Below are 12920 nucleotides of genomic sequence, written 5' to 3'. Positions count from 1 at the left end.
TAACTGTGCCCTCTGGGCTCCGACTATGTCTGGTTCTCACCGGCCCTTTGATTTTGCCCACAGGTTTGGGGTACTGCTTTAGTTTCCTCCCAACTGTGACCATTCTGTCACAGTACTTTGACAAAAGGCGTTCGATTGTCACTGCGGTTGCTTCTACGGGAGAGTGCTTCGCTGTGTTTGCTTTTGCACCAGGTATGTGCATGATAGCAATGGCAGCTCATTAGCTGGGGACCGGGGAAGCCAGTCTGTTGCTATTGCTGTACTAACGTGGGCCAACAGCGTGGGTGACTTGTAGTGAGATGTCCCAGGCTCTCTGCAGCCCATTTTTAGGATACCCTCCTTCTCCTCTATTTTAGGAATCCACACCATTTTATTCTTAGTCCAAGTTTTCGTAAATGGGTACATGTTCAGCGGTAAGGCTTTCTTGAAACATAAAAAACAACCCTTAAAGCATTTAATAATGTGGACTGTTCGTATTAATATTGCTCCCTTTCCAGAAGCGCTGCATTCCGTGTAGACGTAAGTTATGCCAACGAAGTCAGCATTCTTGTGTGCATGTGAGCAATCTCACAGCAACACTTTCCCCCTGGTTTTATTTCCCCAACTCACTGTTAATACCTGCAATACAAGAAAAGATAAGTAGTGGGTAGATAACCTCACAGACAGGGTTTCTCTGTATAGCCTTGGCTGTCCTGGAACTCACTCTGTAGACCAGGCTGGCCTCGAACTCAGAAATCCACCTGCCTCGGCCTGCCCCGGCCTGCCTCTGCCTGCCTCTGCCTTCCAAGTGCTGGGATTACAGGCGTGCGCCACCACCGCCCGGCTTCATTCCTCTTTCTCCTTCTCTCTTCCCGGGTTCCCTGCCCCACCTTCTCCTTTTGCGTACTGCCAAAGTCTACCACTCAGCTGCATTCCAGCCCCATGCTCTCTCCTGATGAATGCATCGGTGGGTTGCAAGGTTGCAAATAGAAGTGATTAGGAATTAAGTATTATAATATCTGAAGCTTTTCAGGTGGTTCAGATAATTGTGTATTCACACACACACACAGAAGGGGAAGAGAGTCAGAGAAGTTGTGTTAATGTTGAATGTAGTGAAGGCTGGGCATATGGCTGCCATTTTCTCCCTCTGTTTCCACTCCTCCTTTTTAATTTTTATTTATTTATTTTACATATGTGAGTACATTGTAGATAGCTTCAGACACACCAGAAGAGGGCATCAGATCCGATCACAGATGATTGTGAGCCACTTTGTGGTTGCTGGGAATTGAACTCAGGACCTCTGGAAGAGCACTCAGTGCTCCTAACCACTGAGCCATCTTTCCATTTCTCAAAGAAATAAAATAAAGTCTTGACATGAGAAGGAATTGGGAGGCCCCTGAGCGTAGAAACCGGGAATTACTCAGGTGGCACTGGGCACCATTCCTGGCACTTGGCTCATACTTAACAAATGTTACAGCCGGGCAGTGGTGGCGTACACCTTTAATCCCAGCACTTAGGAGGCAGAGGCAGGCGGATCTCTTGAGTTTGAGGCCAGCCTGGTCTACAGAGTGAGTTCCAGGACAGCCAGGGCTACACAGAGAAACCCTGTCTTGAAAGAAAAGAAAAGAAAAGAAATGTTACATGAGGAGCTGGACACATGGCTGTGGTTAGGAATGCTGGCTGCTCCTGTAAAAGAACTATGTTCAATCCCCAGCACCCACCAATCCACGCGCTGGCTCACACTCAAATGTATCTCCAGGCCTGAGGGAGCTGGCGTCCTCTTCTAGCCTCTGAGGGCGCTGCATACATGTGATTGCATAGATACACATTCAGGCAAACACTCTCATACACATAAAATAAAAATAAACACGATCTCAAAATAAGATGGGTTTTTGTTGTTGTTGTTGTTGTTAAAGGAGGTGGGGGTAGAGTTTTACTGTTAGTGATGGAGACTCTTGCTCTCTTTGACCATCTCTCTTCAAGCTGTTTCTGGTCAGCAGCCTCCGCCCTGGGTTCACAGTGAGAGAGGCGAGACGCCCGGTTGCTAAGAACATACTCAGGTAGAGCCTGGGGCACCGTATACTTGAATGCTAGGATAAGAGAGAAGTGCGTGTCTTTTGAATTAGAGTGCATAACGGAGACCTGCTAGCTAGCATCCGTAGAAAGGGTGGGCAGTCCTTGGGACCCAGTGAGAAAGCCCAGGGTGTCAGAGCATACATGCTTAGGACTTTGGTTGGTGTCCAGAGAAAGAGGCAGGCGAACAGAAATGTTATGCTTTAGAACTCGGAAAAGCAAGCAGGCTTCATGGTGAGGGTCTTAAGCAACTGCCTGTTAGAGTTCTTAGTTACTTTTAATTACAAGGATTGAATATGTAGACTGCACAGTGACACAGTTCAGAGTTGGGCAAATTATTATTACTATCATTTTTTAATTGTAGTTATTATTTTATTTATTTATTTATTTATTTATTTATTTATTTTGGTTTTTCGAGACAGGGTTTCTCTGTATATCCCTGGTTGTCCTAGAACTAACTCTGTAGACCAGGCTGGCTTCGAACCCAGAAATTCACCTACCTCTGTCTCCCAAGTGCTGGGATTAAAGGGATGTGCCATCACTGCCCAGCGGGCAAATTATTTTTACAAGAGGTCAAATAGTGATTAAAAAAATATTTATTGTATTTTCATGGTATCTGAGCCTCCTGGTAACCAGGGCCTCTTTCATGCAGCTGTTCTACCACTAATATGTCCTCAGCTCAAGGGATACTTTCAGCTTTGGGAATTAATTGTACATGTGTTAGAACTACTAAATTCTGCTGTCTTAGCACAAAAGCATCCACAGACCATGTGAGCACACAAACATGGTTCAGTCCCAGCCCAGTTTTATTCAGTGGGTCACATTTGGGCTGGGGGCTATTGCTTGTTGAGCCTTAACGTGGGTTACAGCCAAATCTTCCTCCTTAGGCCTCTGCCTGGAAAAACCCACTGCCCAAAGCTCTTTTGGAAAGCTGGGCTGACAGTTTTTAATAACATATATAATAATATAACACTTTTTTATTCATTCATAAAATACACCAGAAATTGGAATAAAGGGTGGTGTATGGGGATGGGGAGACGTCTCCACGCAGTACAAATGTGAGGCCCTGAATCCTCAGCAGCCGTGTAAGAAGCTGGGTATGGTGGCACATGCCTGTATTCCCAGTGCTAGGGAGATGGAGACAGGTGGGTCCCGGGGACCAGCCAGTTTTGCTAATTCCAGATTCAACGAGAAAGTCTGTCTCCAAGGGCTAGGGTTGTAGCTCTGGTAGAAAAGCCTTAAATTTAATCACCATCATTCCATTCAAAACAAGACAGAACAGTCAAGAAAGACACCCAGCGTTGACCTCTGGCCTCTCCATGCGAGTACACATTTATTCACCCCTCCCCTTATCCCACCTAAAGTCTAGTCTAGAACGTCTGGATTCACCTTGAGCAGAATTTATTACTAAAACCTTGTCCATATTTCTTCTGGCTGTGGTCTACTGGATCTGGAGTCTGTTATTTGACCTTGAATTTTTTTTTCTCTTCTTTGCTTCTGTCTCTTCAAGCTATCACAGCTCTGAAGGAGCATATTGGCTGGAGATACAGCCTCCTCTTCGTGGGCCTTCTGCAGCTGAACATCATGGTTTGTGGCGCCTTGCTAAGACCAATTATTATCAAAGGGCCAGAGTCACCGAAAGCAGTCGCTCTGGAGCCCCGCAGAGAAGTTCAGTATATGCTTGAAAACGAGAAAACACGGACCTCCATAGACTCCATCGACTCAGGAGTAGAACTAACTACCTCACCAAAAAATGTGCCTAGCGAAGCTAAGACAGAGCAGGAAGCCAGGGCTGAACAGCAGCAGACCCTGGTGGCTGGCCCCAAGCACAGCCGGAAGAAAGCTCCACTGTTGGACTTCTCTGTCTTGAAAGAGAAAAGTTTCATCTGTTACGCGTTGTTCGGCCTCTTTGCCACCCTGGGCTTCTTTGCACCTTCCCTGTACATCATTCCTTTGGGTATCAGTCTAGGCATTGACCCCGACCGAGCTGCATTTTTACTGTCTACAATGGCCATTGCAGAAGTGTTCGGAAGGATCGGGGCTGGGTTTGTCCTCAACAGGGAGCCCATTCGCAAGATCTACATCGAACTCATATGTGTCATCTTACTGACAGTGTCTCTGTTTGCCTTCACTTTTGCTACCGAATTCTGGGGCCTCATGTTGTGTAGCGTGTTTTTTGGCAGTATGGTTGGGACCATAGGAGGGACCCACATCCCGATGTTGGCTGAGGATGACGTCGTTGGGATCGAGAAGATGTCATCTGCAGCTGGGGTCTATGTCTTCATTCAGAGCATTTCGGGGCTTGCAGGGCCGCCCCTGGCAGGTGATTAAACTGCTTTTTTCCTTGTTTATTGGTGGGTATGCATGTAGAGGTCAGAGGACAGCTTAGAGAGAGTCGGTTTTCTCCTTCCACCTCATGGGTCCCAGGGACTGAACTTAGACCGTCAGGCTTAGCAGCACACACTGAGCCATCGGGATGCTTTCACTGGTTAGTACAGAATGCTTCTTTGTTGTAGAGGCACATCATGTTTCACATCCTAGCTGTGATATGTCCCTTACGCTTTCTGTGATTAAAGCCAGGCTTGGTGGTACACACCTGTGATGCCAGCACTCCAGAGGCAGAGAGGCATGCAGATCCCTGTGAGTTCAAGGCCAGCCTGGCCTAATGTAGTAAGTCCCAACTGAGCCAGAGCTACCAGGTGAGACTCCATCTCAGAAAAAAGAATTTCCGTGGTTAGAAATTGTGCTCATTAAAAGATTCCTCAAGGAAAAACATGTCCCTTCTTTCTGTTAAGAATACAAGCTTTTTAAGCTGGTGGCTGTGGTGGAATACGACTTTAATCACGGCACTTGGGAGGCAGAGGCAGGCGGATTTCTGAGTTTGAGGCCAGCCTGGTCTCTAGAGTGAGTTCCAGGACAGCCAGGGCCACACAGAGAAACCCTGTCTCAAAAAAAAAAAAAAAAAAAAAAAAAAAAAACCAACCAAACAAAAAAAGAATACAAGCTTGTTAAGGCGGTGGTGGTGGTATGCGACTTTAATCCCGGCACTCAGGAGGGAGAGACAGGTGGTTCTCTGTAAGTTCAAGACCAGCCTGGTTTACAGAGTGAGTTCTAGGAAAGCCAGGGCTACACTGAGAAACTGTTTCAAAACAAAACAAAACAAAACAAAGAAACAAAGAAACTAGCTTGTTAAGGTAACAGGCATCTAACAGTCCTGCCCTTTGGCTCTCAGTAGGGTGGAGTAGCCCGTGAAGAACTAGTTGGTAACTGAAAACTCGTTTTTTGTCAAGTGCTATGCTGTATGCTTCACTTCTTTCTCCAGCCTGGCAGGCATCTGCCTTTGACTATGTTTCCTTCAGAAAATTAAAATCAAAGAAGGAAGCTAGCTTGGTGTGGTGGTCCGTGCCTGTAATTAAATAATTAATTAATTAATTAATAAGATGGTAGGTCAGCCTAAGATAAGAGATGGAGAACTTTTGGGTTGGATGGGAGCCCAGGAGTGAGGGTATGCGTGGTGGTGATGTCACTAATGGTGCCGATGTTTTCTTCCAGGCCTGCTAGTTGACCAGAGCAAGATGTACAGCAGGGCCTTCTACTCCTGCGCGGCAGGCATGTCCCTGGCTGCTGTGTGCCTCGCCCTGGTAAGACCCTGCAAAAAGGGCCTGTGCCAGAATTCCCATTCAGGTGAAAACCAGACAGACAGGCATCATGGAAAGGCGTTACAGGACATACCTGAAGACTTTCTGGAAATGGATCTTGGGAAATGCGAACACAGGGCTCATATGAAAATGGATCCTGTGTGACACATATTCATGTCGTAGCTTCTATGTCACCTGGGAACGGAGTCTCTGGGGATATAGGGAGGGGTAGGCGCTAACCACTAGACCCCACCTTCAAAACTGCATGAAGGGAATGCCTGTCAGACGGCAGGACCAGCAGCTGTCTCTTCCCCTCCAGTCCCTTTTGCTTCTTTAAGCCAAAACCAAAACAACCAAACACTTTCATATAGGAATCCAGCCCTATTCCACAGCAATACAAAGATAAGTGGAAGGACGGGGGACATCCGACACGAAAGCAAAAGCGGTGCCGCGAACCGACAGACTGCTGTTAAGAGCGCTCACTCCTGTGATAAACTACTATCTTATAAAGTGACATCCAGCCTGAGTCACAGAAATGAATTGGCCATTCCAAAACGACAAAAACAAAAACCAAAACAAAAAACACAGTCTTGAACTATTAAAGACATTGCTAATTTTCAGAAATACAAGTGAATTATTTTTTAATTGATTTGAAAACAATTACTAAAGTTTACATTGATGAATTGTGGCTTCTGGATTTTCCAAATACCGCATGAAAAGGAAGCAATGCTTTAAAGCCAAGCATTTGATTAATATGCAAAAAATTAAACACATATAACAACTTGAACTTCATGAACATGAAGACTATTGCCATTTTTTCATGGCCAGTCATCACCACAAGTATTTCAATAGAAATATCAAATTGCATTCATGTTCCTATTTTTCATAATGCAAGAAATAAATGACTGTTGTGTCTTTAATTTAAACCACTATTTATTATTAAGTTATTCTAGGATGATTAAAACTATCAAAAGAAAGGGCCAGCCAGATGGCTCGGTATGTAAAGGTGCTTGCCACCAAATCTAATGACCTGAGTTCAATTCCTAGGACCCACACAGTAGGAGAGAACCAACTTCTGTGAGTTGTCCTCTGACCTCCACACACATGCTATTATGACGTGCTATGACATGCATGCACCCACACACATACACACACAAAATTTAAATGTAAAAAAAAAAACTAACAAAATAAATAAAAAGTGATTTGAGATATGCACAACATATTTTTACCTCTGTTCCGCAGCTCTTTAAATGCTTCAGAGAACTTTTCTGGTCTCACAATATCAGTTTTCCACAGCCTACGTTGTAACAATTCTTCAGGCGTTGTGAAAGGCAATGTGCTATTTAAAGGGGAGGGGGAAGACAGACGGCAAATCGCCTCAGCTTTTACATATATCAGCTAAGAATACTTGAGGATCTTCTTCGATCAGAATTATATTTCATTGAATTGTTGGAACATTTCCAGTGGGTTTTTTTGTTGTTGTTGTTGTTCTTCTTCTTCTTCTTCTTATTCAATCTGTAACTGTTGTTGAAGCCTTTCTTCATTTCATCTGAAATGGGAGAAACGCAGACGTCACCATCACTGAGTTACTGAGTTACGAGTTGCAGATGTCCATCTTCCGTAGAACTTGATTGCCCTAAGTTGCCATGGGTACGGGTGTACCTGGTCACTGCTGCTGACGAGTTACACTACATGTGTGTATGGTGTTCTGCATTCTAGCAGATCTCTGTAAAGGGGGCAGTGTGAGGGTGAGGGAACTGCTTCCTCACCTGTGTGAAGGTATTCCCCGACAGGGTGGCCAATGCTTGCTGCTCAACCTTTCTTTCCTCGTCTTTACCATTAAGGATAACTCAGGGGGAACGTAGAACAAGCCTAGTCTGGTTACAGGTACACACAAGCTTGAATCTTTTCTCTGCACTGAGACGAAGTGGGTGTGGTTTGTCACCACCTGCCACATTTAATACAGCATCTTATCAGCCATAGAAATAGGACAATCTGTAAAACTTTGGGGAGGGTGAGTGACTGGAAGACAATGTGTCTGTCCGGAAAAGCAGACACACCTGAAACGGGATGGATGTAGCCAAGCTCGGTGGGGCTGCCCTCGAGAAAGGCTTTAGGCTCGTGGCCAGGTTTGCAGATGTATGTGACTTCAGCACTTTACAAGCTATTTTGTACTACGAATGTTCGAGACAATTTAATATTTATAACTGATTTCTGAGGGATCTACTCTTTAAGTTCAATCTGTATACTGCATGAGACAGGAATATGTATGCCAATTTCAGTATGTGAACAATCGGGGGTGCGAATGTTGGGAAGGAAAAAAGAAAAAACCCACCACAGGATCACTGATCTGTTCTGTATGAGTGACATTCTGGTACTTCTGGATTTACAATAAATGTATGGCTTTTTATTTAAAGAGTCTGGTGTTCTCCTGTATTGAGGTGCTTTTTACTGATCTCCAGAGCTGTAAAATCCTGGAGCCGCCCCCAGGCATCCGTAATGCAGCTATCCTTTCTTCCCGTCCAGAGTCAGGGAACAGAAAAATGATCAGAAACTTCTTAAAATACATCTTTCTTAATTATTTGAGAAAAATACAGTATTTTTGATCATATCAGCCCTCTCTCCTCTTCCTAACTCCTCCCAGACCCAATCTACCTCCCTCCCATCCCCATTGTATCCTTGGCTTTTCTCTTTTTTTATTTCTTTTTTCTTCTCTTCCTTCCTTCCTCCCTCCCTTCCTTCCTTCCTTCCTTCCTTCCTTCCTTCCTTCCTTCCTTCCTTCCTTCCTTCCTTCCTTTCTTTTGTTGTTGTTGATGATGATGTTGCTTTATAACCTATGGAGTCCAATCTGTGTGGTTTTGAGTGTGAAGCTGGGTGGACCTACCAGAGTCCACACACCATTAAAGAAAACAGAGCTCTCCCTTCCACTGCCTGTCAGGAGCTCTCAGCTAAGCTGGGGGCTGGCAGGCACCTCCTCACCCATGCTGGAAGGGTGACCAGCTTGATCCTGTGCAGTGCAGGCAGCCACAGCCGGGCCCTTTGCTCTGCTCTTCCCTGACCCCTGGGTCTTACAGTCTTTTCACATCCTCTTCCGAGATGGCTCCTGAGCCTTGGTGGGACATGATATAAATGTTCCTTTTATCCGAGCACTTCCCTGACACTCCGCACAACACTAAACCTACTCCTTTATTTATCCAGACAGTCTCACAGCTGGCCACAGACTTATGTTTGTTTGTTTGATTTTGCTTTGCTTTGTTTTGTTTTTGAGACAAACTAGTCTTACTAGTTTGCTACATAATCCAGACTGGCCTCAAACTCGTGGTGATCCTCCTGCCCTAGCTGCCTATATACATGAATTAAAAGTAAATGCCACCAAATTCTTCATTTGTATTTTTTTTTCTTTTTTCTTTGTGTGTGTGTGCGTGTGTGCATATGCTATATAGGTGTTCTTGTCTGTGTGTCTGTATTGCACCAGCAAAATTGCTCAGCTTAACAACCTGAGTAGTTTAATCCCCAGAGCCCACATAATGGAAGAGAGAACCAACTTATACAAACAGTCCTGATGCCAACCCATATATATCATTGGATATGTGCCTTTCCATGGCCACACACACAATTAATCCAAAATGCATTTTTTTAAATTTTTTAAAGATTTATTTATTTATTTATTATATGTAAGTACACTGTAGCTGTCTTCAGACACACCAGAAGTGGGTGTCAGATCTCATTACGGATGGTTGTGAACCACCGTATGGTTGCTGGGATTTGAACTCAGGACCTTTGGAAGAGCAGTCAGTGCTCCTACCCACTGAGCCATCTTGCCAGCCCCAAAATGCATTTTTTAGATGTAATCACATCTGGGCATTGGGGTGTGTGCCTGTAATCCCAGTATCTGAAAGATGGGGGCAGGAGGATGGCTGCTAATTCAAGGTCAGCCTAGCCAGGGCTACATCTTAAGACCTGCTTTTTAAAGAAAGCATTAGAGTTTAAAACGCTGCGCTGTTAAAGAAAGACCCAAGAACGTTTCAAATCTCTTGTTTTGTTCCGTGTGTTGGTTTGCTTGCTTGTTGTTTTTTGTTTGTTTGTTTTGAGACAGGGTCTCATGTAGCCCAGACTCACCTTAAACTTAATATTAAGCCAAGAATGATGTTAAACTTCTGATCCTTCTGTCTCCACCTCCCAAATGCTGGGAATACAGGCATGCACCACCCTGCTTGATTGATGTGGGGCTGGGAGTTGAACCCTGGGTTTTGAACATGTTAGCCGGGCACTGTATCAACTGAAGCGCATGCCTTCTCGGAATGCTAAATCTCTAAGTAAATATCACAGACACCCAATGCCAAGGGCTGGCAAGCCTTTACTATAAAGGTCCAGAAAAGACTCTTGAGTCTTTTCTTATCACGGGATTCTCCCAAAACTATCCAGTTGCCATTGTAGGGTCCGAAGCAGGCACAGACTGTAAACGTAGGGGCATAGTTGCCTTCAACAATATCTTATCAAGGATGCAGACGTTTGAATTTCATAAAAATGACCATATGTGAAATATTTGATTGGGGGGGATGGTAAGGCATCTTTAGCCCATGATCTATTAAAATAATATTTGGACGGGCTAGAGGGATGGCTCTATACCACTCTTGCAGAGGACACAAGTTCAATTCCCAGCACTCAAGTGGGGCAGCTCACAACTGCCAGTTACTACAGCTCTGGGAGATCTGACACCACCTTCTGGACTTCTCAGACACCAGCATTCATCCACAAACACACACATACACACAAACAGACATAACTGAATACAAAATAAACCTAGAAAGGAAGGGAGGGAGGGAGGGAGGGAGAGGAGAGGGAGGGAGGAAGGAAGGGAGGGAGGGAGGAAGGAAAGGAGGGAGGGAGGGAGGAAGGGAAGGAGGGAGGGATGAAGGAAGGAAGGAAGGGAGGAAGCAAGCAAGCAAGCAAGCAAAATTTGGTGCCAGACTTGGTAGCATACCCTTATAATTCCAGAACCCAGGAGACAAATTCAAGAAGATCATGAGTTTAATGACAGTCTATTCTACATAGTGAATTACAAAGTGGAGGTGGCACTGGGGAATAAATTCATTGAGAAGCACTCTGGGTCCTGTCACCTACAAGAATCAAAATTAATTTAACCTGCCTACCATAGTTTCCTATCCCTGCTCCACGTGTCTAGGATATTGCAATGGCTCAGAGCACCCCAACTCTGAAAACTAAGTTCTGACAGACAGAAAGGTATTGCTGTTCCTGTGTGGTGGCTCACACATGTAATGCCAGGACATGGGAAGCAAGACTGTCACAAGTTCCAAGTCAGTCTTCAAAAAGAAAGCATAATCAATAAAACAAACAAACAAACAAACAAACAAAAAAAACCCAAGAGTCATTTTAGGGGCTAAAAAGACAGCTAAAAGTAAAGCATTTACTGCACAGCTTGAGTTTAACCCCTGGGTTAACCATAGAAGCCAAGTGGAACCTCAGCTCTTGGGTTACAACTCAAATGTCAGCCAGTCTAGCTGAAAGAACAAGCCCCAGGCTCAGTGACAGACCCTGCTTCAAAAGAATAAGACAGAAAATAGAGTAAGGTGCCCAATTGTGACCTCTAACATCCACACACCCAAGCACAGGAGAGTCCACCTTTACAAATGTGTACCCCACACACACACACATACGCACAAGGGATCATCAAAGTCCCTCTTCTAAATGTTTGTTATTCTGGTACAAGAGAGATGGATCAGCAAGTAAAAGCACTGTTTGCACTTCCAGAGGACCCAGGTTCGAGTCCCACCACCCACACAGCACCTCACAATAATCAGTAACTCCAGTCCCAGGGCATCCAATGTCCTCTTCCATCCTCTGAGGGCAACAGGCACAGATGCAGTGCACAGACATACACGCAGGCAAAATACCTGCACACCCTAAAATAATACATTTTCATTGTATTTCATGCACATGAACATCTGGGCATTGCTTGTGTACAGTGTCCGCAGAAGCCAGAAGACCTTGTCAGATGCCCCGGAACTGTTGTTGCAGACATTGTGAGCTTCCTGGTTGGTACTCAGGCTGGAACCTGGGTCCTCTGGTAGAGCAGCCAGTGCTCTTAACCACTGAGCCATCTCTTCAGACTCTCACCGAAGTAATTTTCAGATCACAGGTGTCAAAGTCAGGCAAGCTCAGACAATTGCCAATGCATAATTAACTGATATTTTTCTCCATGATGACTCTTCAGCTCATTTACTTTCTGTCCTTGTATTTAGACAGTGTCTTTTCTGTACAGAGGTAGGATGTGTACCTCTGTCTGGTTGTTAAGGTTGTATGCCCTTTTGAGACAAATGTATGTCTTCATAATGTGTTCCAAACCCTTTACCAATTTATCTTTTTTTTTTTTTGAAGCAGGGTCTTATGTAGCCCAGGCTAGCCTTCAACTGTCTATGTAGCAGGGGATAACCTTAAACTTTTGATTCTCCAGCTATCACATCAGTGTTGGGATTATAAACATGGTTACTATGCCCAGTTTTATGGAGTGTTGGGGATCAAACCCAGGGCCTGGTGTATGTTAGGTAGATACTCTACCAACTGAGCCACGTTCCCAGCACACAAAGTTATCAGTTTTACTCTCCAGCAGTACATAGCTTCAGGATATTTACTTGTATTTGGTGATAGAATAGAAAAATACAGCCTAAATTTGAGTTTCAATAGACTAAATTCAAGTCACTTCAAGGTACTCATTACACATAGGTGTCCATCTTTGTCCAAAATAAACTAAAAATCAAAATCATCATGATTCCGTTCCTCTCTTCCACCCTCTCTCTGACTTGTCTGGGATGGCCTTGAACTCACTATCCAGTCAAGGAGAACCTTGAACTTCTGATCCTCCTGCCTCCACCTCTCAAGTGTCAGGATTACAGACCAGTACTACCATGTCTGGCATGATTCTTAATTTTAAAAGCTCCCACACTCTGGGGTTCACTGATAAGCAACCTAGTGTTTAGAAGCCACTGCACTGAAGTGTTAAACAGACATCAAAACCCGCCCATACAAAGGCAATTCTAACACATTACGAGCTGCGTCACCCTAGAGATATACAGAACACAGAGGAAAGGGTGCTGCCCTTTCTCTACAGATGTGTCTCTAACACGGGTCCACTACATCCAATAGGTGGGCCGGCCACCAAGGCACACGAGGTCCCCCTGGTGTTCATTTTTATAATGCTTCTAAAGACAC

The 12920-nt window shown here is 44.6% G+C and overlaps 2 protein-coding genes across 10 annotated transcripts in view; one reads left to right on the top strand and one right to left on the bottom strand.

Annotated features, from left to right (window-relative positions):
- Positions 1-8106, top strand: part of Slc16a6 (solute carrier family 16 member 6) — a 22975-nt gene extending 14869 nt beyond the window's left edge. For 2 of the 5 annotated variants that reach the window (XM_031354535.1, XM_031354538.1), the window contains exons 4-6: positions 64-192; positions 3563-4375; positions 5605-8106. In XM_031354535.1, the coding sequence (XP_031210395.1) occupies positions 64-192; positions 3563-4375; positions 5605-5855 (1193 nt within the window). In that variant the 3' untranslated portion in view covers positions 5856-8106. The remainder of the gene's footprint in view (positions 1-63; positions 193-3562; positions 4376-5604) is intronic. The other 3 variants (XM_031354537.1, XM_031354539.1, XM_031354536.1) reach the window with 2 other exon arrangements.
- Arsg (arylsulfatase G) overlaps positions 1-12920 on the bottom strand; it is a 145477-nt gene that overhangs the window by 126564 nt on the left and 5993 nt on the right. For all 5 annotated transcript variants that reach the window (XM_031354545.1, XM_031354548.1, XM_031354549.1 and 2 more), the window contains exon 2: positions 6920-7239. The gene's annotated coding sequence lies outside the window, so the exon portion shown is untranslated. The remainder of the gene's footprint in view (positions 1-6919; positions 7240-12920) is intronic.

This window comes from Mastomys coucha, unplaced genomic scaffold (genome assembly GCF_008632895.1).
Source record: "Mastomys coucha isolate ucsf_1 unplaced genomic scaffold, UCSF_Mcou_1 pScaffold5, whole genome shotgun sequence".
Classification (NCBI taxonomy): Eukaryota; Metazoa; Chordata; class Mammalia; order Rodentia; family Muridae; genus Mastomys; species Mastomys coucha.
Note: the sequence above shows the minus strand (reverse complement) of the source record. Positions and strands in the feature narration are given on the sequence as shown.